This window comes from Lynx canadensis, chromosome B4 (assembly GCF_007474595.2).
Source record: "Lynx canadensis isolate LIC74 chromosome B4, mLynCan4.pri.v2, whole genome shotgun sequence".
NCBI lineage: Eukaryota > Metazoa > Chordata > Mammalia > Carnivora > Felidae > Lynx > Lynx canadensis.
This window is the reverse complement of record NC_044309.1, coordinates 59,578,558-59,605,417: the sequence shown is the minus strand read 5'-3', so window position 1 is coordinate 59,605,417 and position 26,860 is coordinate 59,578,558. Positions and strand designations below refer to the sequence as shown.

The 26,860-nt window shown below is 34.6% G+C and overlaps 1 protein-coding gene across 5 annotated transcripts; it reads left to right on the top strand.

Moving 5' to 3' along the window:
• The first annotated feature begins 9 nt into the window (after window positions 1-9).
• On the top strand, window positions 10-26,582 carry INTS13 (integrator complex subunit 13). 5 transcript variants are annotated; one of them, XM_030322014.1, is made up of 18 exons: window positions 10-252; window positions 468-642; window positions 1,601-1,836; window positions 3,761-3,835; window positions 7,452-7,654; window positions 8,021-8,101; window positions 8,836-8,926; window positions 10,388-10,516; window positions 11,910-11,994; window positions 14,458-14,547; window positions 14,959-15,066; window positions 16,144-16,322; window positions 17,426-17,596; window positions 17,848-18,002; window positions 18,342-18,572; window positions 20,605-20,744; window positions 25,393-25,528; window positions 26,297-26,582. In XM_030322014.1, exons 3-18 carry the CDS (start codon window positions 1,612-1,614, stop codon window positions 26,334-26,336), a joined length of 2,139 nt encoding a protein of 712 aa, XP_030177874.1. In that variant the 5' UTR covers window positions 10-252; window positions 468-642; window positions 1,601-1,611; the 3' UTR covers window positions 26,337-26,582. The 5 variants fall into 5 exon arrangements, with proteins under 5 accessions (XP_030177874.1, XP_030177873.1, XP_030177876.1 ...); XM_032593936.1 differs by having other exon boundaries at window positions 12-252; window positions 14,977-15,066; XM_030322013.1 differs by having other exon boundaries at window positions 10-642.
• The last annotated feature ends 278 nt before the right edge of the window (window positions 26,583-26,860 follow it).

The window sequence follows — 26,860 nt, the reverse complement described above, 5'->3', positions numbered from 1 at the left end:
GCGCGAGAGGTGGAGGCGGTTCCTTTCTACGTCCCTCCCTATTAATCTACTCAGGCTTTCGCTTGGCTTCTCGCAAAGTGTCGCGAGTTTTGACAAGGGAAGCCGGCCTGGGTGGAGAAACCGAGAAAGGGAGGCCGGGTGGAGGCCTGGTGGGAGGGCCTTGCGTTAAGAGAGCGTGGCTGGCTTAGTCGGTGCTGTGGTTGGTACTTCGCTGTTGTGGAGTCTCTATGGTCGCCCGGATCAATCTTCCCAGTGGGTTATTGGGAAAATTAGCCGGTAGAAAATCTTGAGCGTCGGAGGCATTTTTTTCTTGGCTCCGCCCTCTTCCTGTTCTGCGAGCTGGGCGTCTGGCCCACCGAGGGGGAAGGGCAGCTTGGCGGGGCTGTGGAAGAGGGCTTTGCGCACGCGCGAGTCCGAGTGTGTGAGTGTTTGTGTTCACGCGCACGCGCGCGCGCTCTTGCATTTAGGAAGCCTGGGAAGGACCGGTGTGCTAGGAGATGAGCGGGGAAAGCATAGTTCCCTGTCTTTGGTACCAGACACTCCTGACTGTGCGCTGACCCTCCCCACCCAGCCAGCAGCCTTTTCCAGAGAGGCTGTGGTCCATAGCCTCTGTTCGTTTTCACTGCAGGACCAGGCACGAAAGTAAGCAAACCTCGATCCTGAGGTCTTCCCTATTCACTCACCTTGTACTTTCCACCCCCCACTCTCCAGCAGAATGTGACTAGGTTTCTCAAAGAAGAGTTTGCATGAAGGGGAAATGTGTTTGAAAGCAGAAGAAAATAGCTAGATCGTAAAAAGTCAGTTCGGTTTGATGAACACTTTGCTTACCATGTGCTTTTTGAATGTGGATTGTCTATTCAGTATAAGGTTTTATTTAGCGAAGCAAGGGAGTTTTTATAAGAAAAAGTTTAAAAGTTTCTCCTCTCCAGCTCTGTGAATGGTAGCAACTAAGTTTTCTGTTCTACATGGTAAATTACCATGGTGTTTCAAATACTAAGGGGGAAGAGTTTGAATTTGGGGTCTTTATCCTAATGCGAAGACCCGATATGCAGTTGTCGTAGGAGATGTTTTTTATATTTGGGGCTTTCCTTTTGCTGTCACTCCCCTTTCCTGTTAATTCTGGCTCCCCTCATCCTTTTTCAGAAGTCTTAAGACTTTTTGGAGGGAAGCCCAAAACTACTGACTTGGGTTAGTTTGGGGGTTTGTGTGTGATGTCAATTAGGAAGAATCATTAGAAGTGTATTTGAAGAGAATTTATCATTTGTTATGTTTGGTATTATGGAAGGCAATCGACCACAGTTATTTGTAAGCATTTTTTCCTGACAATTTTAAGTTCATTCAAAAAGCAAAATTTTGTATGGACTGTAATTTTGCCTGTGACTGATAGAGTGACAGCTTAATATGGTGTAGCTTATCCCTCGAATTGATAGCTACTTTCTAGTCATGACCTCATTAAATCTTGTTGGATAAATTTCTTTGAATACTGATTATTCATGTTCCCTACCAAATCTTTTTGAGGAAAAGACACTAATTAGGAACAATTTAAGGATATTAAATGTCATGTATAAGACATTTGGCTAATATATTTTATCCCTTACAGGTTAAAACAAAATGAAGATTTTTTCTGAATCTCATAAAACAGTATTTGTTGTAGATCACTGCCCTTACATGGCAGAATCATGCAGACAGCATGTCGAGTTTGATATGCTGGTGAAGAATAGGACCCAAGGAATCATCCCTTTGGCCCCCATATCTAAATCCTTGTGGACTTGCTCAGTAGAATCTTCCATGGAATATTGTAGAATAATGTATGATATATTTCCTTTCAAAAAGCTGGTGAGTGTGAAGTACAAGAAAAATCATGATTTGGGGGGATGGACTTAACTGCCTGTTACATTTTTTAACATAAGAATTTACTATAGATTTAACTTGAAACTGTTTACTACTTTAAAAATGTGGTATTTAGAACTCTTCTTTGCAGTTAATATGTTATATATGTTTAATTGGGGCCAATAACCATCATAACAGCTAACAGTTAAGGTGCGTTTACACATACCAGTCATATCCAAAGTATTTCATATTTATTAACTCCATTAATTCTCACAACAGTCCTATAAGGTAGCTACTCTAATTACTGGGACAATATTCAAAGTATATAATAACCCGAATAGAACAGGCACTGACCATTGAGAGCTATTGCTGGCCTAAGCAGAAAGGATGTGGGCTGTGGGCAATGTCAGATTGTGTTGGTGTGTACAATCTGAATATCAGCCGTGTTTATTATTGCCATGTTGGAGATGTAGAAACTGAGGTAAAGACAGGAAAGTTGTCCTGAGTCACACAGCTAGTTAGACACAGAACCAGAATTTGAACCTAAACAGGCTGGCTGCTCATAGTGTTAGTGAATGCACACTAAACTGCTGCAGGATTTGGCTGTTAGAAAGAAATTTTCTTAAGAATGCTAAGAGGAATTTGTTTTTATCCACAAGAAGAGAGATTGAAGATTGATAGATTCCAGATATGAAAATTACCTTCAGGTTTCATCATTTCAGCTATTTTATTTTGGGAGAGTCATTTGGTTAGCCACAAGTGGATGATTTGCTTTGTCTCATTTGGAGCAGCCTAGGCTGGGACCTAGCCAGTTCTTAGACTGGCACAGGCAGGGCAGTAACAGTAAGGCTGAACATAGAGAAGCTATATATTCAGATATATTCCAAATTAAATGTAAGTTGTTTTTAGTCCTTCAGTAAATTGTGCATTATGTAGGGTAAAAAAATACGAAAGGGAGGATAACTAGTCATTCAGGGTGCAGGCTTTGGTTCAAATTCTGGCTTCATCAGCTACCACAGTGTGACCTTGATCATATTGCTTAATTTCTCCAAGTCTGGTTCTTCCCATGTAAGCATAACACCTACTTCCTATGATGTAAGATTTCAATGAGATAATGTAACTGAAGTGGCTAGTAAAATGTCCCTGTCAGGTAAGGCTTAGGAGAGAAGGCTACTTATCACATTTATTAGGGGTGCAAAACTAGTATTTCATGGATGGTAGGAAAAAAGATCATGGATTAGATGATATAGTCCAGAGGAAAGAAAGAATCTCACCCTCCTCCAAAAGAACATTCGTCATTTTATGTATTTTCTAATATATCCTTACTAACATTATCATCTTCTGTGATAGTATTTTTTTGGTTTGCATTGAAGTCCAAATGCACTATTTTGACTTTCAATGCCTTTTGTGATATGGCTACTGCTTATTTCTCTGAGCTTTCCCCCCACCCCTTTGCCTGTTCTGACCTTTTCATCCTTTTGAGGCCTTTGCATTTGCTGTACCAGGAATTCTCTATCCCCAGCTCTATTTATGGCTGTTTTCTTTTGGTCATTTTGGATTCCCCCCAATTGCCACTATAGACCACCCAACCTGAAGTAGCTAACCAATTTCTTTTTCATAGCATTTGTCACTCACTGAAATAATCTTGTGCATTTATTTGTTTGTATTCTTCCCATACTGCCCTCTGTCTTACCACTACCCGCAAACCCCTGACTTTCCCCACATTGTGAGTGATACAACTTTCATTCATCACTGTTTTCCCAAATCCCCAGTGCGAAGGATAACACCTGGCAGATACTAGGCATTCTAGAACTATAAAGTGAATGAATGAATCAGCAAACCAGTTCTAGGAACTGCATATTACTTTAAATATGATGTGATTTCAGTGGAATTGGATGTGAATACTAATTCTGTCTTTGAAATCTATCAGGTGAATTTCATTGTGAGTGACTCTGGAGCACATGTTTTAAATTCTTGGACTCAAGAAGACCAAAATTTGCAGGAGGTATGGTTAGGTTTTGAGCTGTGGCCATTTTTGAAAATTATCTGAATGTGGTAATACTTTCTTGAAAGATGATTTAAAAGATTTTTTTTATCACTATAGTATTTGCACATAGTTTTAAAACAACTACTACTAAAGGAAAGCCAGCTATCTTCATTCCAGTCTTTCCCCAATTCCTAGAAGCAAACTTTCAACTCTAACTCATCTAGTATTTACTTCCATATTTCAAAATAACAAATTTTTACTGCTATTGATGGAATTCTCAATTTAAACTTTATTTTTTTATCATTATTGTTAGTGAGAAATTAACTTTTATATTCTCTGCCACCCATGCCCCTCTACCTCCCTTCTGCCGTTCCTTCATTTTCTCAGTGTTGTTATGTCAGAATTTTTGTTAATTCAAAATTGCATATTTGCATTATAATATCTATATAAAGTGTTACTGCTAAGCTAAGTAGTATATGTGGTTATTTCCTTTCTCTTTTTAGGTTTTATTGAGGTGTCATATAGCACTGTATAAGTTTAAGGTCTGAAACATAATGATTTGTCTTACATATTATTTCCTTTCTTGTGTGACTCTTTGTTTATTCTTACAATTTATCATTTCCTTCTTAATTGCTCAATTTTATGTATATCTGTTGCTGCTTTCCTCATGTTTCTACAAAACTTCCCAATATTTTTATCAGAAATGTAACATCTTCGTTTTTTTGTCTTGAAAAACTTCTTGGAGCAGTCTTTTGCTCCAGTTTTAGCTGGCCACTTAATAGGCCTGGTGCTTCTTAAACATTATTTGTCTAAGGATATTGGGTTTGTGGTAGCTTATGTTCTTTGCTATTGTTGGTTGGATGGAAGACTTCAGTTTACTGGTTTCTTTACTGATGAAGATGTATCTGAGAGACAGACATTAGTGAAATTTTTGAATACAGTGTTTGAATTATTTCATGTTAAAATTATTTGTTAATGGATGGTCTTCAGTGGAGATAATCTCATGTTGTAAATGTGTTTTAAACAGAACATTTTTAAAGAAAATGTGTTTATCCCAGTGTTTGGTCTTAAAATGTTGTGATTAGTATCATCATGTATGTAAACATATCTAACCCTTTATCCTTTGAGGTAACTCACTCAAGCGCAGGCTTTTATTGGTTTGGCTTTGCATTTATATCACTCCAGAATGTTCTTTATTCTTTTTTTTTTTAACTTGAAAAAGTAATATTAAGGATTCTGTACATTCTCCTTGCATTTTCTTTTTGAAATGGCATGTGTTTTGCTTTACTTCTTTCAAGAGGTACTGTGAAAGAAGCTTGAAGTCTCTCTGTTGTGTATGAAAAAAAAATCAGTACAAATTGGCATAGGTTTTCCTTACTTCACCTCTGCAGTGCAGTAAAAGTTGTGCATCTCATAATGGCACATATACCAATGATAAGAGAATTGCTACTTCTCTCTGCTTTCGAATGTGAAGGCACATTGTATCACACTGATTGTTTTTAAGTCGTGAACAGAAGGGGAAACTCCAGTCTAGTTCGGAAAGCAACTGTATAGCAGCTCACTGGTGTTTAAGATTATATGAAATAATTGACATGTTGTATAAATTATATATAAGCTTGCCTGTGTTAACACATTTAATGTTTAGCTTTGGTTATCCATGTCACACCTTTCCCTAGTTATTGTCAACAATCATGAGTAACAAGTGGAAGAGATCAAAGACAAATTTGGGGGCTAGAAGGATTTTAGATGTCTTTTGCTTCAACTCCTTCATTGTGCAGGTGAAGGAATGGAGCCCACAGGGGCTATATGTTGTTTGACTTCTATACCTCGGTCCAGGGCTCTTTCTTTTATAGCACATAACTCTATCCTACACATCTTAAATTTTATCACCAAAAATTGTCAGATTTCAGGAGTTTGGGTCTGATTTTTGTTGGCTAAATTAAATCAAGTTTGCAAGTATTATACTAATGTGGGACAGGTTATATTAGTATTTTCACTTTTAGGTTAGGAGGAATTCACCAGGGTCACACAGCATTAAAAGGCAGAGCCAGAGTTTTAACCCATCTCTGTCTGACCTTAAAAGTTAAACTTGCTTTCTGCTACTTTCTTCAGGACCACAGAATCCCTCCCCTATAAAGCTACTTTTTATTGAGCTTCTCCTATGTACCAGAGACTTTATATAGTCGTTTATACACAGTCTTCTTTCTTTCTTTTCTGGTTACTTATTATGAATAGGTAATACCTATATAGTTTAGAAGTAAAATTTACATACATACACATGTACATATGTACACTTCCACATATGTGGAACATGTTCCACATGTTTGTGTTAGTAAACGGGAAAACTTTCCAACTCATCCCCTGTCTCAATGAGTGTGCTGGACCCTGCTTACACCAACTTTGCATTCAGTGAATCTTGACATCTCCCATGGTGGGGGTATTTTATTTAACCATAGATACTGGCAAACACTACAGATTAGGGCTTTCCCCACACTTTGGGGAACTGATTTACTAGCACATCAGTATTTATCTCCACCACTATTAGTTTTTCATGGCTCATTCCAGAGTGTCTTTATGCATATACAAAGCAAAGTTCTTCCATTTTGTTCCTTTTCAAGATTGTTTCGGTCATTTTCAGTCCCTTGCAATTCCATATGAATTTTAGAACCACCTTGTCCATTTCTACAAAGCAGTCGGCTGGGATTGTGACACAGATTATGTTTAATCTGTAGTTCAGTTTGAGTAATGTTGCAATTTTAACAATATTATGTCTTCCAACTCATGAACATGGGATGTTTTATATCATTTAGATCTTTAATTTCTTTCAGTGATGTTTTGTAGTTCTCAAGAGTATAAAATTTGCATTTCTTTTGTTGATTTTATTCCTAAGTATTTTATTTTTTTGATGCTATTATATTAGAATTGTTTCCTTTATTTTCGGATTGTCCATTGCAAGTGTGTAGCAATACAATTTGTGTCTGTGTATTGATCATGTATCCTGCAACTTGCTGGACTTATTATTTCTAACAGTTTTTTAGTGGATTCCATTTGACTTTCTACATACAAGATCACGTCATCTGTGATACAGAGATAATTTTACTTCTGGCTCCTTCTATTTCTTTTTCTTAATTGCCCTGGCTAGACCCACCAATACAGTGTGAAATAGAAGTGATGAGAGTGGACATCCTTCTTCTGTTCCTAATCTTAGAGAGAACATGTACAGGCTTTACTATGAAGCATGGTGTTATCTGTAGGTTTTCTTAGATGCTATTTTCTGCTTGAGGAGTTTCCTTCTATTTGTAGTTTGTTGAGTATTTTTATCATAAAAGGGTCTTGGATTTTATGAAATGCTTTTTCTGTGTTTATGGAGATGACCGTGTGATTTTTAAAAATTGTGTTGGTATTGACATTAATTGATTTTTGGATGTTAAGTCAACTTTGCATTCCTGGGATAAGTCCCACTTTGTCATGGTGTATAATTCTTTTCATATGTTGCTGGATTTGGTTTGCTAGTATTTTGTTGAGGATATTTGTGTCCATATTTTTAAGGTACGCTGGTCTGTAGTTTTCCTGTGATGTCTTTGTCTGACTTGTACATACTCTTGTCAACATAATTATTTTCCCTTTTACTTAGCTAATGGCAGCATTAGCTGCTGTTGGGCCTCCTAATCCACGAGCAGATCCAGAATGCTGCAGCATTCTGCATGGTCTCGTTGCAGCAGTGGAAACCCTGTGTAAAATTACAGAATACCAACATGAGGCTCGTACTCTACTAATGGAAAATGCAGAACGTGTTGGAAATAGAGGACGAATAATTTGCATTACTAATGCAAAAAGGTGAGACATTAATCACAGTAATTCTTTCACTGAGGGAATTTTAATGTCTTGTTGCAGTTTTTACTTAAAAAAACAGGACAGCATGTTAGCGGTTAAGCATATCTCAGGTGGCCTAATACTGAAGCTGTATTTATCCAGTTCTTAAATAGTCATTTCAGTGAAAGCTGCTTAGATTGTCATCATATGGGTTAACCTGACTTTTTCTCACTAGTTTTTCAGCTGGCTGTTTGGTATTGTGAATGAGCATACTGAAGACCGTCCTCACTGAAGTAATTTTAAGTGCCTATAACAAGATACTACAGCTAAATAGTGTGTTTAATTTTTTCTCTTACTGTTTATTTAAGTTTGTTCTTTTTTATGCCATAGTGATAGTCATGTGCGAATGCTTGAGGACTGTGTCCAGGAAACAATTCACGAGCATAACAAGCTTGCTGCAAATTCAGATCAGTGAGTATAATCATAAGTGAAATACATATTCCATTTTATAGTCATGTATTTCATTATAATTACTCCAATAATTTCAATAGTAATTGGTAGTATTCCCTTTAATTCTCTACTGGCTCTGCTAGTTAGTCAAAAAATGTGTATTTGATATTTATGTAGGGAAAACAAAAATAGCTAACAGTTAATGAATCTAGGTTAAGGGTGTATGGGTATTCATTGCATAGTACTTTTCCTTTAGCTTTTCTGTAGGTTTGGAAGTTTCAAAATAAAAATTTTTCAAAATTAAAAACATTTTCAAAATAAAAGACTTCTAGCATTGAAAATCCTATGTTCTTAGAAATAACCATTTATAGGTAATGGTTAGGATTGCCTGATTTTGTCCTTAAAAATCATTAGTAAAAAAAAAAAGGGAAACAAATGTGTAATATATTTTTTCTCTGTGGTAGTTATCTATGGAAAATTTTCCTGATTATAGGACATTTTCCTTTATTCTGTTTTTCAAACATACAAGAAAGTATCATATGTGCATTTGAATTAAATTCATATATTTACTAAATGTCCATACAAGTACAGCAATTATACAGTTTTTCTAAATATTTAGCTTTTGTGTTAGTTAACAGTAGTATCTGATTATAGAGATGCACTGTTTTAGTATATTAAACTCTTAATAGTCTACCTACCTGGTTTGTTTACATACTATGTGTTTTTAGATTCTAAGTGAAAAGTTTCTCTTTAAGTCTCATGCAGATTCAGAAGTGTGAACTGGTCTTGATCCATACTTACGCAGTTGGTGAAGACAGCCTTGTGTCTGATCGTCCTAAAAAGGAGGTAAGTGCAGAAGTAATGGAAGAAAAGATCATTGTCATTTATTAATAATAAATGCTGAGAAGGGTTAGCATAAAAATAATCACATTGCCAACATTTTCTGCCAAGAAGATATTTAGAGTTCGCAAAGCCATCTCTGTGGCAAAACACCTAGTGGGTTCTTCATGTTATAATTGTAGATTTTAAAGTGTTTTCTGTTTTCTTGCCTATTGAAGTTTAATTAAATGTGTTGCAAAACCGTACATAGTGTGTATTGATGCTAAAATTTCAATTACTGTAATGGATTTCATTTGCTTTAATAACTTTTTATTGTATAAAAATCTTTTTTTCCTCATTAGAGGAGTAATACACTTCTTAACAAAAATAGACTCTAATAACAAATTAATTTTACCTATCCAGAGGATAAAAAGCTAAAGCTAACTTTTAATCTTGCTTTTACTTTTTAAATAAATTTGAACGATTTTAAAGGAAAAAATGGGTCTGTTGATTTTCAAATGGATTTGCATCATGTAATATTCTCCCATCAGTGGTCTGTGTTTAGAAATATAGATGTGTGTATTTATATAATTAAACATGTATGTTCTTACGTTCTGTTTTTTCTCTTAGCCTTAGTTAATATAAACAGGTGAAGTATTACCTTAGTCTGAATGTTTTGTAGTTAACTGGTATTTTTAGGTCTTTAGCTCTTTCATTGTGTTTTTAGGTGGTTTCCAGTGTAAACCCCTTTTCTGTTAACTTTTTTCTGCTTCTCTCGATAACATGGCAGTATGTTGGCTTTCTTTGTAATAACTAAACATTTATTTGTGACAGATGTTATAGATATAATAAGTATGATAGGTAGTATATACAAGTTGTATATAAGATATATGTATACATACACTTTATCTTGCCATAAAGTAACTTTTGGCTGCCTGATCGCATTTATTCATGATGAAATATGTTTGTGGCAGTTCCCGTATTCTTTATAATAAGCAGTTTTATCTGCAGGTGTTTTTCCTCTCCATAAAATTACTTATTTTCTACAGTATTTCTGTGGGCCATTTCAAATCCATTTTGCATATAGATAAATAGAAGTAAAAATTGTAAGTTAAAATAAATATTTGAATCGAAGACTTGCACTCTGAGTGTCAAGAGGAAAAGGACTTTGCCTAATTTACTGCTGTATCCTCTAATAGCTCATGTAGTTTCTGGCATACAATGTAGTAAGGTCTGCTTAGTACCTGTCTGTTGAATGAATAAATACATGAACATTTCTTGCTAAAATAATAATCATAGTTAATTTATAGGCTTTTTTACTTTTTCCAAATTCCAAAAACTAAAAATATTTAATATTTATAGACTGAAGTAAAATATTTGACACCAGGTCACAATGTATTAACGTTGTTTTTTTTTTTTTTCATATATATATATATATATATATATATATATATTTTTTTTTTTTTTTTTTTTTTTTTTTTTTGGTAGTTATCCCCTGTTTTAACCAGTGAAGTTCATAGTGTTCGTGCAGGACGGCATCTTGCTACCAAGTTAAATATTTTGGTACAGCAACATTTTGACTTGGCTTCAACTACTATTACAAATATTCCAATGAAGGTAGGCAGTACTTTTTCTTGCTATTTTGAAAGTTCTGGTTTGCTTTTTAAATATTTGTTTGACATGTATTATTTATTTTGATTGGACCTTAACTTTTTCTCCCCATATCATATTTTCTGTTTTGCTAGCCCACATTCAGTGTCTTTGACCAGGTCAGTACATAGTGAAAAGCAACAAAAAGGATCACAGAACAAAATTCTGTAGTTTTCTTTCTCGTAAGAGTACTATATATCAGCTTTTTGTTTTTAATTATGTTCTCATTATTTTCATCAAAATACAATCTCTATCTTAAATGATTATTTTTTCTGTGATTCTTTTCCTGATGGTTATGTTATTAGATTTTACTTTGTGCATTCTAGTGGATCTTTTATTTCCTGTATTTTTGTTCTTGCTCATCTAGAATGAAGGTGTTTGTAACTAATAGGCCTGAGTATAGAAAAAATAGCTCATAGTTTTTAAAAAGTTTATTATACTCTAGCTGAAAAACCAAAGATGTAAGTTTTATGATTTTACTAATGGATTTTCTTAGGAATCTGTTGGTACCTGTTTATTTCCATTATGTCATCATTAAGTTGTCTAGGACAAGCACAGTTTTAAGTCCAATTTCATTGTTTTGCCGCCATATGACGAACACTGAATTTCATGAGAAGTATAATCTATTCATTATTTTCCTCCTTATAAAATGGCTGGCTCTTTAATAGAAATTGTAGCCTTATCTAATAGAATGGTTTGGATGCAGAAATTATCAAGTAAAATAGCATAATATATTTTAATATGTGTAATTTCATGAGGTACAAGAAAAATACTCTGAGGGTGACAGATACCTTGTTTTTTAAATTTGATCATATTTGTGTGCGACTGGTGTGACCCTTTCTTCAATCTTTGTCTTTTCCCTGTAAACTGATGTTATTGAAGTTCTTATTTACTATTTAGTGAAAACAAGTTACTAAACTTGTTTATTAGTCTGTATTTACTATTTTATATAACTGGTGTTGCTAATTTCCTGTAGGTATTTAAAGATGCTATTTCCTCCTTTAAACAACTATTTCACTTTGAGTTTGTATAAGCTACTTCAGTTGTATTTATAAAATGTATTGGCAAGACAATGCATTTAGAGAAAAAAAACTAAAATTCTGGAAGAGTCATTTATGTTAATTCTGATGTAAGAAAAATCATTAAATACTTTATTACTTCTATATAGCTAGTAGTTTTATAGAGTTCATATTGCATTGGAAAATTATTGCATCTTTAAATAGATTACTGAGCAAACTGTCCCAATATTATAGCTAATTATTGTTGGGTATATTTTATCTCACTTTAAGCAAAAAGCAAAGTGAATGATAACTTCATTATTTTGAAAATAAAACTAAATTATTTTAAATTTTACTTTAAGGAAGAACAACACGCTAATACATCTGCCAATTATGATGTGGAACTACTTCATCACAAAGATGCACATGTGGATTTCCTGAAAAGTGGTAAGAAAAGGACATTGAAAAGTTTTATTCTGTAAGATCTAACCTATGAAAGCATACTAACAACTTTCAGAAGTTTGTCAGTAAACAGACCTGGTTGGCTGTAGTCCACCTCTTTCCACACTTATTCCACAATACTGTCTACTAATGGCCATGGAACTAGTGTTCTGTAGAATTTACTTTGGGAAACACTAGCCTCCTGGAACAAATACTGAGATAGCCGGTACAGTCATGTTATAGTTTCTCTTTTGCAAGCAAATCACCTTGGGAAAGCAAGAGGAACAAGAACTGACTTGAAAGAGTGATAGAGTTCCAACTTGCCTGCATAAAGATCAGTTGTTCTGAAATCTAAATTTGTTGTTTTCTTCTAAAAATTATTCGAGTCAATAGGTCTCATCACCAATATCATGATTTCTGCAACTCTATTAGCATAACTTGGGAGAAGGCTCTGGAGTTAGTAGATCAGAGTTTTAGCTAAAGCTTTGCCACCAGCTAGCAAGATCTGTATGTTTCTAGACTTGAGTTTGCACACTTTAATAAAATAAAGATGCTGGATTAGATGAATTAATAATCCATCCATTCCTAAAAAATTCAGTGAAATTGCCTTTAAGTTTTGACATTTGATTAAATCCTTTCTAATGTTTTCTCTGTAAGTTGATGCTATCAGAGAATTAAATGGTTAACTTTGATAATGTTTTATACATCTTTTTTGAAGTTAGTATCCATCAACCAGTCGTAACATTTGTTCAGTGTATAAGAAATCTTGAAATTAATCTAATACAAATTTGTAATGTGAAAAAAACTATTAAGATAAACAGATGTATTAATGTTTAACAAAGGAATGTAAAGAACTTGTTTTTGAAAATATGGTGTGTGGAAATTATATCACTAACTGAGTTAATACCAACTTTTAAAATATTTTAAAACAAAAAAAATGTTAAGAATATCCTTTGTGACACAAAATATTTCTCTAAGATAGTAATTGACATGTTGTCTGTGTGACACAAGGGAACCATTTGTAAATACTGTAGTAGCACTATGAATAGGGTGCTGTGGGATCACGAGGGTTGCATGTGATTATGCCTCCGTGACTTAGGCAAGCTTTACAGAGATGACATTAGAGCTGGACTTGGATGAGTAGGCTTACGCTTTAGCTCAGATAGCTTCCGTAAGCTGTAGACCTATATCCTCTACTGCCTAATTATATCTGCTAGGTGTCTCTCCGGCACCTATAACTCAGCATTCCCAGAACAACTTAGGAGCCTGCCCCCCGAACTGGTCTTCTACTGTCCCCTCTCTTAGTGAATGGCCCTATTGTCTACCCAGTTGTTTAAGGCAGAAACCTCAGTCATCTTTGAGACATCTCTGTATCATTCTTCATAATCTAGGCCATCATCACATTTTCTTGATTTTACCTATTAAGTGTCTCCCAAATACATTCATACAACTGCATCTCTACTGCCATTACCATCTCCCTGATCCAGCCTATTATTTTCTTACCTACTATCCCTTAGTAGCCCCTTAAAATGGTGTGTCTCCTCTTGACCTGTGAGCTAGAATAGCTTTCAGAATGCTAATCCTGACCATGTTCCCTTAGCTTAAAACCCTTTATTGTTTTTGTTACCCTTTGGATAAAGACCCAACTGTTTAAATGTCTTACCAGTCCCTGCATTGCCTGGCCTGTCCTCCTTTCCATTTTCCTCTCACAACGTACTCCTGTTTCAGTGCATAGGCCAGAAACTTCATGCTCCTTCCTGTCACAGTATCTTGACATTTGCTGTTTTTTCCTTGCTCAAATGTTCTTTCCTTCATTTCTTTAATTTCTTCTTATCCTTTGACAACTGAAACTAGTTTTTTCACTTCTCAAAGAAACCTTCCCTGGTGTCGTAGATTAGGTCAGATCTCTGTGTATAGATGCTCATGGTACTGTACACATCTCCTTCAAAGCATTGTCAACTTTATAGTCCTCACTTGTTCATTATTATTTTCTTAACATCTGTTCACTCTGTTTTACTATAGACTCCATTGAGGCAAAACATGCTCATTGTTACATCTTTTTATATTTATTTTCTAGATCCCTCATTTTATGGTTCTCCTCATAAATTCATTAGGATTCAGTTCATTTTAGATTCCTGACACTTTCTTTGAGTATTTGACCATATTATGATTTCATGGTGTCAGAGGAGAACAGTTGTATATTATTAAAATAAACAAAAATTTTTGCTGTTGACTTTCAGTGCAGTGCTGAAATGATTAATGAGAAATTTGAAGATAATTGAATATTTGTTTTAATCAGAGCAAATATCTAAACTCCTTTTGGTATTATTCTAGGATACTTTATAGAATTGATGTTCTCCCAGAGGTGTTTTCTCCTATAGAGTTTAAACTGTTTTGGAAGTCTTACTTAAGTAAACGATTTGAAGTTTGTGATCTATTTTGTAATGTCTCTCTGGCTTATTTTTAAAGGTGATACTCACATAGGTGGCAGCAGTAGAGAAGGCTCGTTTAAAGAAACGATAACATTAAAGTGGTGCACACCCAGGACAAATAACATTGGTAGGTATTTTAAGGAAATTGAAATAGGGGTGCCTGGGTGACACAGTTGGTGAAGTGTCCAACTCTTGGTTTTGGCTCAGGTCGTGGTTTCACAGTTTGTGAGTTCGAGCCCCTCATTGGACTCTGCACTGGCAGTGCGGAGCCTGCTTGGGATTCTCTGTCTCCCCTTGCTCTCTTTCCCTCCCTAACTCATGGTCTCTCTCTCTCTCTCTCTCTCTCAAAATAAACTTAAAAAAAGAAGAAAAGAAAGGAAAAAAGGAAAGGATAAATCAAGAGGTTCTAAAAGTGGGTATATGTAGGGATCATTAGTTTATTTTTGAATTTATGTTTTTCATTGTTTTAGGGGCTCAACGAACATTTTTCCCCCTCTTTTAATTGTGGAAATAATTCCTTTATATTCTTTCAAATCAGTGTTTTCTCCCATTTCAGAATTACACTATTGCACTGGCGCTTATCGAATTTCACCTGTAGACGTAAATAGCAGACCTTCCTCCTGCCTTACTAATTTTCTTCTAAATGGTAATTTTCAACATTTAATTGTTTGGACTGAAAATATTACAAGTGAAGTTATTAGTAAGGATATGTGAAAATCTGTACTCTGGAAAGCTCTTTTAAGATAACCTAAAACTGTTTTATCTTTGAAAACTCTTCTAAAGTTACCTAATTGTAAATACCCTTTTAGCAATTTTATTAATGTTCTAAAAAAATAAGATAACTTTATGTTTTCCATATTGTCATAAAAAGTTTTATTTAAATATTTTTAAGTATTTTTAATTTTAAAATTTGGCTGTTAGAGTCTAAGTTGATTTTTTTGGTAGAATAATACAGACTATTTACCCTGGCCTGTTAAATTTTAAATTGCAAAGTATATATAGACCTCTTTTTGCACACTGTACCTTAATCATAAATAAACATTGCATTTTCAGTATTATGCCATATGATTCTTACCTATATGACTCTTAAGTCTGTGGTTTCCTTGTGTGAAAATTAAAAAAAAAAAAATTGGAGTCCATTTACTAAATTTAAATTCTTAATAGCTTCTCCAGTTGATTCTTCTGATTGACTAGGTTTGAAACCACTGATGTGATGGGTCAAATTTAAGCAAAATTTGATTTTAAGACTGTGTAACGTGTAGATTAAATAACCTTTGGTCATGTGAAATAGAAAGTAGTTATGGTAACTGTGCTGATAAGGAGGTATTGTGCAAGTACATTGAGACTTTGCTTTCTCCCCCAAATGTTGTGTAGCTTTGATAGCTAGAGAGTTATCCAGCAGTTGTCTCACTGTTCTTCTTGATGTCCAGGAGAAAGATTGTATGTACTTGTAATGTATAAAGAATGTAACCAAACATTGTACCAGAGACCACTATACTTACTTTGGAAAACTGTACAACTATGTAAGCTTTGAGTGACCAAGAGAAAGCTAAGGCTAGAATTCAGACTTTCAGGACTTGAAATGCAGATATACTGAATTAGCTATGCTGCTTAAAATATGAGGTTTAATAAATAAAATGAAAAATCTAGACATAAATAATGAGGAAAAAAATAACAGCCTATATGAGCTTCATCACTGATAGAGTAATCTTGCTTTTGACAGGTCGTTCTGTTTTATTGGAGCAACCACGAAAGTCAGGTTCCAAAGTCATTAGTCATATGCTTAGTAGCCATGGAGGAGAGATTTTTTTGCATGTCCTTAGCAGTTCTCGATCCATTCTAGAAGATCCACCTTCAATTAGTGAGGGATGTGGAGGCAGAGTTACAGACTACCGGATCACAGTAAGATTCTAATACTTATAAATTTTATGTTTTGAGCCTGCCACCATTCAGCAAATATTTATTAAATGCTTATTACATGCTAAGCTCTGTGACAAAATGGGGTTTGGAGAAGTTCATGACTTATTATTTTAATTAAGTGACTTTCCTGCAATACTTGCTCAAAAGAACTATTTATCACTATGTGGTCTTCATTATGTATTCAGTGTATATCGAGAAGTATATGGGTAGCATTGACACCTGGAATTATAGGAAAGAATGGAAATTGACTTGAATATTTCAGGTGGAAGTTTACCTTGTAGTAACTTAATGGCAAATAAAAACAGTTCAATGTTTGGATTGCTATTTTGAGATAACACTAAATTTTTGTTATTTAAAGATATATACAAAGAAATTGTGTCTATTTTGGGTAGAAATCCTATTCTCATTTTAATTTTTCAGTTCCCCTCCTCTTTTATATATTTAGTACTTTATGGTTGTCTACTTTGAGGTGGTGGTGGAAATTAAATGTGATTCATATATAGGAATGTACTTGGTAAATCACAGAAGTGTTATAGACTATAGGTAATTATTTTTGATTAGGCTTTTCTTTATTATTTTTATATCTTCTTTAATAAGGAGAAAATAAGTATTCTTTGCAGAAAATTTAGAGAATATAGATATATTTTTTTAATCAAATACAATAGCTGTAAATTACCTATAATTCCATCATTCATAGATAACCACTGTTAACATTTTGATGTTATGTCAAGGTCATTTTTAAATAAGCATTGGTATTCTAAGATGATTAACTCCTTCCTTTATCTGTAGATGATATAAAAGAGTTAAATTATAGAAGTGAAGAAAAATGAGTGTTCTTGGTTTTTAAAAAGTAGAAAGAACCATGAATGCATTGATGTTTGGGCCTTTCTTCCATCTCTATTGTAATAAAGGCTGATAGACTTCATGTTCAAAAAGATTGGGAGAATTAGTAAGAGAACTGTTAGAGAAAATACTTTGTTGCGTATCACAGGAGAGAAGGCATCAGGGCAACAGACTATTACATGTAATCCATACTGAAACATAAGAAAATAGTTTCTAATTTTATTTTATTTGGTTATCATTAGGATTTTGGTGAATTTATGAGGGAAAACAGATTAACTCCTTTTCTAGACCCCAGATATAAAATCGATGGAAGTCTTGAGATCCCTTTGGAACGAGCAAAAGATCAATTAGAAAAACACACCCGTTACTGGCCTATGATTATTTCACAAACCACCATTTTTAACATGCAAGCGGTAAGTATTAAATAGTTTTCAACCTTTCTTTTTGATTAGTTATATGTTTTTTACAGATAATCATTTCTCAAGCAAAGAATGAAATATATGAGTTTGCTACAGTTAAAGAATTAGTAATAGAAAATTGAAATGATGAATATAGGTTATCTCACTATGGTGATGTTTAAAGTCAGTTGAAGTTCTCCCTAGATGCTTTGATATTTGTTTTTCAAGACAGATTTTCTTCTTATTTCTTAAAAAAATTCTAACAGGTAGTTCCATTAGCCAGTGTTATTGTGAAAGAATCTTTGACAGAAGAAGATGTGTTAAACTGTCAAAAAACAATATACAACTTAGTTGATATGGAAAGAAAAAATGATCCTCTACCTATTTCCACAGTTGGTACGAGAGGAAAAGGGCCTAAAAGGTAGCTTTTTTCCCTTGCTTTCTCTATATATCACATTTACTTGATGCAGACTGTTTTTTAAGCTAACTTATTTCATATTGTAATTTATATAATTGAAGGTATATATATATGTGTGTGTGTGTGTGTATATACATAAGTGTTCATATGTATATGATTGAGATGAAATGATATAAAATCTAAAATAGCAGAATCGGATACATTATAACTTAGAATTACACCACTAAGAAGAAAGAGTCTGTGTTTAATGATTCCTTTTACTTTATTTTACCAGTAGCAAGTGATACTTCAATATTATTTAAAGAGTATTTCTAAAAACATCATTTCCAATCTTTACTTCAGAGATGAACAGTACCGTATCATGTGGAATGAGTTAGAAACCCTTGTCAGAGCTCATATCAACAACTCAGAGAAACATCAAAGAGTATTGGAATGTCTGATGGCATGTAGAAGCAAACCCCCAGAAGAAGAAGAACGAAAGAAACGAGGAAGAAAGAGAGAGGACAAAGAGGACAAATCAGAGAAAGCAGTGAAAGATTATGAACAGGAGAAATCTTGGCAAGATTCAGAGAGGTGACTTGTTGATAATGTAGGACCGTGGTGCCTTTTGGCACATCACATGCTGCATGTAGCACATTCAAACATTCATGTAATAGTAGTTCACTTAATGTATATTTCATTATCTAACTATAATTTTTTCATTCTTAAAATCTGAAATATCCTGGGCTTAAGAATTACAGGGATTTTTTGTTTGTTTTTTGTTTTTTTGCTCTTAGGGGCAAAGGTAGTGTTGAATTTTTTAACGAACTTCTGCAAATCATAACATACTATATTTGATATCAGTATTTGCTTTATGCGTTATGAATATCAAAGACATGGTTTCATTTGTTCAATAAATACTGAGTGCCTGTGATGTGTCAGGCATTTGGTATTAGATTCTTGCCCTGGAAGAATGTACAGTGGTTGTGATAGAGACAGGCATGTAGGTCATGGGTTACAGCAAAGGGTGGAAGAGCTGCTATAAAAATAGGCACAGGATATCCTTGGGAGCACAGAGGAAGAACATAGTCTTACTTCTGAAACCCTTCCTCAGTAATACACTCTTTCCTTAGTTTGTGATTTGTATGGTTATATCATAAATAGTAGGAAAGTCTTTGAAATGAAAGAATCATAACATTTCAGCTGGCTTTGTCTTCTACCTCTTTGCCAGTAATCAGCAAAAAACCAGGTAAATATTATAATGGCAATGTTAGTAAGGTCCTTAGAAACAAAACAGTTTACTGTGGAAAATTTCAAACATATACAGTAACAGAACAAATAGCTACTCATTTATTTTTAACAGTTCATGGCAGATCTCATTTCATATCTGTCCACAACCACTCACCTCACCAGCACCACCACTATGCCTCCCACATGGGAATATTTTGAAGCTAATTCTAGAAATCCTATCATTTCATCCAAAAATAAGTAGAACATTTTATTCTCTTTGACAGTAGAAGTTCATTTCTTTCTTAGGGCTACTGAACTTCTGAAACAGAATTAGCTCACTTTAAGAAGAGTGGGGGGAAATATTCTCTTTCAGACACCACCAATCTTTATATATGTTGAAAGTGTTTCTGTTCTCTTTTTTTTTTTTTTTTAATTTTTTTTTTTTCAACGTTTATTTATTTTTGGGACAGAGAGAGACAGAGCATGAATGGGGGAGGGGCAGAGAGAGAGGGAGACACAGAATCGGAAACAGGCTCCAGGCTCTGAGCCATCAGCCCAGAGCCTGATGCAGGGCTCGAACTCACGGACCGCGAGATCATGACCTGGCTGAAGTCGGACGCTTAACCGACTGCGCCACCCAGGCGCCCCTTTCTGTTCTCTGATGAAACTCAAAATGAGCTTGGAGTTAAGTTCTTAATTTGTGGAATGTAAATACATTTCCACAGCACATAAATTAGGGCACAAATAGTACATTTTTAAATCTTATTTGTAATTTGAAAGAGTATTTTGTCCATATTTGTAAAAATTAAAACTGACATTTCTTCCAAAGATCACATTTCTGACCTCTTTAATTTTAACTTCCTAAATTTTCTCCCATTTTTTCATATTTTACAGCCAACTATATTACTGAATTATTAAATTATGATGATGATGAAGGAAAAGGGAAATCTGTGTTTAATTCAGTCAGTTGTCTTACCTGATTTTAGGTTGAGATTTGTATTTTCATTAGTTTCTGGGTTTACTTTGTGAGAGCAGCTATCTTTTACTAAAAGCAATATACAAAGTCTAATTATTGAGCCGTTTAGAGTTCTAAAAATTTAAACTATGGAGCGTCTGTCTGGGTGGCTCAGTCGGTTAAGCATCCGACTTCAGCTCAGGTCATGATCTCGTGGTTCGTGAGTTCGAGCCCTGCATCGGGTTCTGTGCTGACAGTTCAGAGCCTGGAGCCTGCTTCAGATTCTGTGTCTCCCTCTCTCTCTTGTCCCTCCCCTGCTTGTGCTCTCTCTCTCTTGTCTCTTAAAAAAATGAATAAACATTAAAAAATTAAAAAAAACATAAAAAATAATAAAACCAGTAAAATTTAAACTTTAGATTTTATTGTGTGTCCCTCTAACAGATTAAAAGGAATCTTGGAACGTGGAAAAGAAGAGTTGGCTGAAGCTGAGATCATTAAAGATTCGCCCGATTCCCCAGAACCTCCAAACAAAAAGCCCCTTGTGGAGATGGATGAAGCTCCACCAGTAGAAAAATCAAAAGGTAGGGTAGAGCTATGGGGGTAGCTGTGTTTGTAAACAGTTTTCCAGTTTAGTTTAATGAAAAAGTAGTGTCATACCTTCATTAATGAAGCCTGTGGAAAATAAGCACTTTCACTACAAAGTCTGTGTTTTAAGAAATTTTAATTCTGTAAACTTGAATTCATTTATGTTCCTGACTCTATACTAAGTGTGCTGGGTTTAATGAAGACAGATTTCTTTTCCCTAAACTGCTTACTGAACTTAAGGAAAGCTCTTACATTACCCATCTATAAAGTGGTGTCAGTGAGTTTCAGTAAAGGTATTATAAATAATATTTTCACTGTAAAAAAAAAAAACTCAATGTTTTCATTTCATTTTATCTCTTATTTGTAGACTGAAATGCTTCATTTCTTCTTGAAGGAATTTTGGGTAGCAGAGCTGTGAATTGGGTTTGGGAGCTCCTGAAATCATTGTAGGCTTCAGTTTTCTTGAAGATAAACTAGATTTAGGCCTTTTAGGATAAATGGCAAATAGATAAAAGGATTGTTTGGTTTCTTGCCACTATGCCTCTCCTAAGCAATAAGACCCAGGGGCTGGCCATATTGCACTTATTGGCATTTTATCCTAGAGAGAAGCCTTGTTTGTTTTTATATACTCCTTCTGGGGGGGGGGGGGAGAGAGAGACAGTGTGTGTATATGTGTGTATGTATGTATGTGTATATATATATACACACGCTATATATATAGTGATACATGTAAAATATTCTCCTTTCACTGATTTCTTTGGAGCCAGAGATAAGAGCGATCTTATCATATTTGCTTTCAAGCATTTGCCAGGGTTCCTGGAAAGTAAATAAATGTCTTGATAAATTGTTCTATTTTTCATAGGCCAAAATATGCCACTGTTGATTAGGATGAGAAATTTAGGTTTAATCTAAACAATGCATTAATGTTGCTTATAAAATAGAACTCCAAAAATTATTTATTAGTGGCAAAAAGTTGCAAGCAACCAAAACACTGTTAGGAAGAAAATAACTAAATGATGGTATGTCCATAGGGCAGAATTTATATAGCCCAAGAATAATTATTGCTACAAATGCCCACTGTTCCCTCTTGCTAATGTGTATCATTCAGATTTCAGCTTAAGCAAGTCTTTTTTCAGGAAGGACTTCCTTGATCTCTGTTCACAATTAAGTTACGTGCTTCCATTGCACCCCAGGATTACACTGGAGTAGCACTTAGAGTCCTGCATTGACATTGCTTATTGACATCTTGCCTCAGCTACTAATTGGAAACATTTTAAAGGATGGGCTTTTTATTTTTTAAGTAGGCTCCATATCCAGCCTGGAGTTTGAACTCATGACCCCGAGCTCAAAAGTCTCATGCTCTACTGGGGTATCTGGGTGGCCTCAGTCAGTTGAGCTTCTGACTTTGGCTCAGGTCACAATCTCGTGGTTCATAGGTTTGAGCCCTGCGTCAGGATCTGTGCTGACAGCTCAGAGCCTGGAGCCTGCTTCGGATTCTGTGTCTACCTCTCAGTCTGCCCCTCCCCTGCTCACGATCTCTCTCTCAAAAAAAAAAAAAAAAAAGCTCATGCTCTACCAACAAAGCTAGCCAAGTGCCTCAATGCTGGGATTTTTAAAAATTTACTCTTAATATCACTACCACTCAATGCAGTCCTGGCCCATAGTAGAAGTTCAATTATTATTTGTTGAATGAATAAATGAATGAATGAGATAAAGAAAAAAAAAAAACAGGCTACAAAACCATATATACCATTATCTCCATTTTGTTTAAAAAAAAAAAGTTCATATCCACACATACACTTGCTTGTCACTTTAAATTAAATAGATCCCTGATGCTTCACACACTGGAAACACTATATAGAGTGGCCCAGATGAAAAGCAACTTGGTTTCAAACAGAAACCATGTCTCTTTTGAGCAGCAGCTTATACAGGCCTTTTATTATATACTTCAGTTTCATCTGTTTTGGAAAATGACTTCCCAGGACTGTCCAAAGTGAATTTTGTGCCTGATACATATAAGGTTGGGCTACTCCAAACATGCTTTCTGGATTGGATGAAAATCTGTTCAGCTTTTTGTACAATGCAATAGCAGAAAAACCGAAGTGTAGTTTTATTGGTATAGATTGCCATTGAAAAAAAACTAGAACATTTATAGGTGTTAGAGCAGTGGTATTATGGATGATTTTATTTCTCCTTTATATGTTGTGTAAATTTTAACTAATGAACATGTATTAGTTTTATAGTGAGAAAAAGTATTTTTGTTCATTCAGTTTTGGAAAATGTATATGCAGTAATTTTAACTTTTTTTGGTGTGCAATTCTGTGAATTTAGACAATGTATATAGTATGTCAGTTGCACCACAGTCACGGTATAAAACCGTTCTGTCACCCCCAGAGATTCTCTAGTACTGCTCCTTTGTAAGCACCCTATACTTCCCTTGTCCCCAGTCCCTCATAATGGTTGATGTGTTTTCCTTCCTATGATCTTGCCTTTTTCAGAATACCATTTAAAGTGAAATCTTAAAGTATGCTGCCTTTTGAGGTGGACTTATTTGATAAAGCATAATGCATTTGCGATTCATCTGTGTTGTGTGTTTGTCAATAGTTTTTTTTATTCCATTGTATGTGACTAGCTTTATTAGAATCTCATTTTTCCAAACTGGCTGATCATTGTGCACCAGAAATTAGTGAGAGTTCTGGTGGTTCTGTATCCCCAACAGTAGTTGCTGGATTTTTTTCTTCTCTGATAGGTATAAAGTAGTTTTTCAGTGTGGGTTTAATTTCTATTTCCCTCATGACTGATGATGGTAAGCTTTTTTTCATTTGCTTATTTTCCATCTGTATATATTTTTCTACTAGAAGGTTCATTCAGGTATTGTAGTTATATCTAAATTGGACTGTTTAAGAGTTTTTTTCTTAGATTTTGAGAATTCTTTATTTTTTCTGGATATAAATGCTTTGTTGGATATGTGGTTTGCAAATGTTTTCTCCCAGTCTGGTTTGTGTTTCTAACAGTGACTTGCAGAACAGAAGTTTCTAATTTTGATGAGGTCCAATATATCAAAACTTTTTTTATGGTTGTACTTTTGGTGTTATCTATAAGAAATCTTTGCATTGCCCAAACTCACAGAGGTTTTTTCCTACATATTCTTTTATAAGTTCTGTACTTAGATTTTACATTTAGGCCATGAACCATTTTGAGTTCATTTTTTTATTTTTTCCATATGGTAGAAGATATGAGTCAGTGTTCCCTTTTTTTGTGTATGCAGTGTCCCAATTGTTCTGGCAGCATTTGTTGAAAAGACTGTTTTTTCTTCATTGAATTGCCTTTGTATCTTTATCAGAAATCAATTAATTTGATATGTGGAAGTCTATTTCTGTTTTTGCTTTAATTGTTTTAATTTTATTTATTTTTAAGAGAGAGAGAGAGGAGGAGGAGGGGCAGAGATAGAGGGAGACACAGAATCTGAAGCAGGGACCAGGCTCTGAGCTGTCAGCACAGAGCCCGACGCAGGGCTTGAACTCATGAACTGTGAGATCATAACCTGAGCTGAAGTCAGATGCTTAACTGACTGAGCCACCCAGGCACCCGTTTTTGTTTTTTTAATGTTCCATTGATCTATGTATCTGTTGTTTTGCCAGTACAATACTGTCATGATCACTATAAGCAGAATCTTAAAATGAGGTAGTAAGTCTTCTTTTTTCTACTTTTCAAAATTGTTTTAGCTGTGCCAGTGCTTTCTTTTTTCATACTGTGCTGAAGAGATAACATAGCAAGCTTGAAGCTGTTATCTTTAACAAAGCCTGCTTGCAAGTTTGGCCCTTGTTTGGCATCTGACAACTTGGCTTTTAAAACATTCCCTAAATGATGAAGTTATTTTGTCTTACATCTGAGGTGAAAACTTACTTCCCACCTAGGAGTATGGAATTTTGGTAATTGTAGTTTGGCAGAGGATGCATTTGTGACCAGTTCTTAATAAAAACCCAGGACTCTGAGTCTCAAATGGGCTTTCCTGGAAGAAATATTGTATATCCATGGCTGCATGTTTGCTGCTGGAGGGAGTATGCACTTGGGGTTACCCCTCACTCTAGGGAGAGAGCATGGAAAGCCTGCAAGTGGATTCTTTTGCCCTTTGCTTAGTGTATCTTTTGCTCTTACTGATCTGGCTGTGTATCCTTATTGTGTTGCTGCAGTGATTCTTGGTTGTGACTATAACTTGGCTTAGTTAATTGAATCCTTCCAGCAAATCACCAAACTGGTAGCTGGTCTTGGGGACCCCTAAACATTTAGAATAAGGAAAAGATTATATTGCTTTAATGATATAAAATTAGCGATGGTAAATTAAAGGTAAAATTTTTTAATTTGTAAATTTGGGGGCCGCCTGAGTGGCTCAGTCAGTTAAGCATCTGACTTCGGCTCAGGTCATGATCTCATGGTTCATGGGTTCAAGCCCCACATCGGGCTCTGTGCTGACAGTTCAGAGCCCACTACAGACCTTCTGTTTCCCTCTCTCTCTGCCCCTCCCCTGCTCACGCTTTCTCTCTCTCTCTCTCTGTCTCAAATACATTTTTTTTTTTTAATTTGTAAATTTTGAGGTAATGAATTATTACACCTTTTTCCTCTTCTTTCACACTGTAACACCAGGGCCAGTGTCCTTATTATCCCTGTGGAGTAATAGAATCAATACTGCCAATTCCAGAAAACATCAGGAGTTTGCTGGACGTTTGAACTCTGTTAATAACAGAGCTGAATTGTATCAACATCTTAAAGAGGAAAATGGGTTTGTATTATTTATTGTAGAAATTGGTTTTGTGAATTGCTTTAAGTTAAAAGTAATAAACGTTGCTTGTTTGTCGTGTTCAGTAATTTTTTATTACTAATGTAATGAGTTGATATGTGTTACCTCTAAAGAGAAAAAATCTACTTCCTTCGGTTCTTGGTACTTATAAAAGACTTGATTACGTTGATCATAACCTTGAAAATATATATTCCTTAGAGCATTTCATTGCTCAGTAAGCATCATAGAGGGAAAATTGGGGAACACTTGATATACAACACTGAACCTGTATAAAATAATGGGGGAGAAAAACTTTCCTGTTAAGTAATGCAGTATTAGGAATATTGACTTTAATTGAACAAGTCTCAAGTCTGATTATTTTAATATCCTTTTTGGAAGACCTCTTGAAAATGTATTGGTAAAGGAGTTTCTTTACTAGAAAAGGGGAAAAGGAAGTAAATTTTTTACTAAATGGTAGAGGTTTTTTTCCTTAGCTTTAAGTTTGAAGAGGTATCATGAAAAAAGTAGCCTTTGAAATGAAACCTTGGGAAGGGGACTTACTTCCTCTAAGCTTCAGTGTGCATCCGTCTGTGGAACCAGGAACGTAAGAGTAGCAGAAGAATCCTAACTGTAGTCCTTTTCTAAAGGACGGATGTTCTTTTGTCCTGTGAATATATAAACAGTTTAATTTTGTGTGAAAGTTGGAGAAAAAATATGGGCAATTATTGAATGTTTTATTTTAGCAACTCATTTTTCTCTTCTGTTTTTCAGAATGGAGACAACAGAAAATGGCAAAGCCAGCCGGCAGTGAAGAATGACTTGAGGAACTAAAATTTACTAGATTGCATACATATTTTGGGCAGAATTTGATATAAGTACTTTTACAGCAAGATTGTATAGTTATAGTTGCCTGGACTGGTTTTTACATTTTTAAAATATTTCAACTGACTTTATCTTTTTTGTATTAATTGTAAAATTGGCACATATATCAAAAATATACATTTGAAATTTGTCCTCCCAAATCACACAAATTTATTTTATGGTAAACAATGTTCCCTCTGGAAATGTTTTTTAAAAAATTCTTAGGCTTCTCTTTGCCAAATAAAAACTATTAAAATTTCTGAAATGTAAAATATTGGAGTATTCTTTTAGAAAAGATTTAATGACTAACGATTTTTAGAAATTAAAATTATCAGGATTTAGGTGAGATTTGCGATGTTTAACATAAAATATTTCCTATTAGTTTGCAACATATACAGTGCTTTCCCAAAAAACAATGTTGTTTTTATTTTATATTTTACTTTAAATTATTTTGTGTATGCATTGACCATTTAA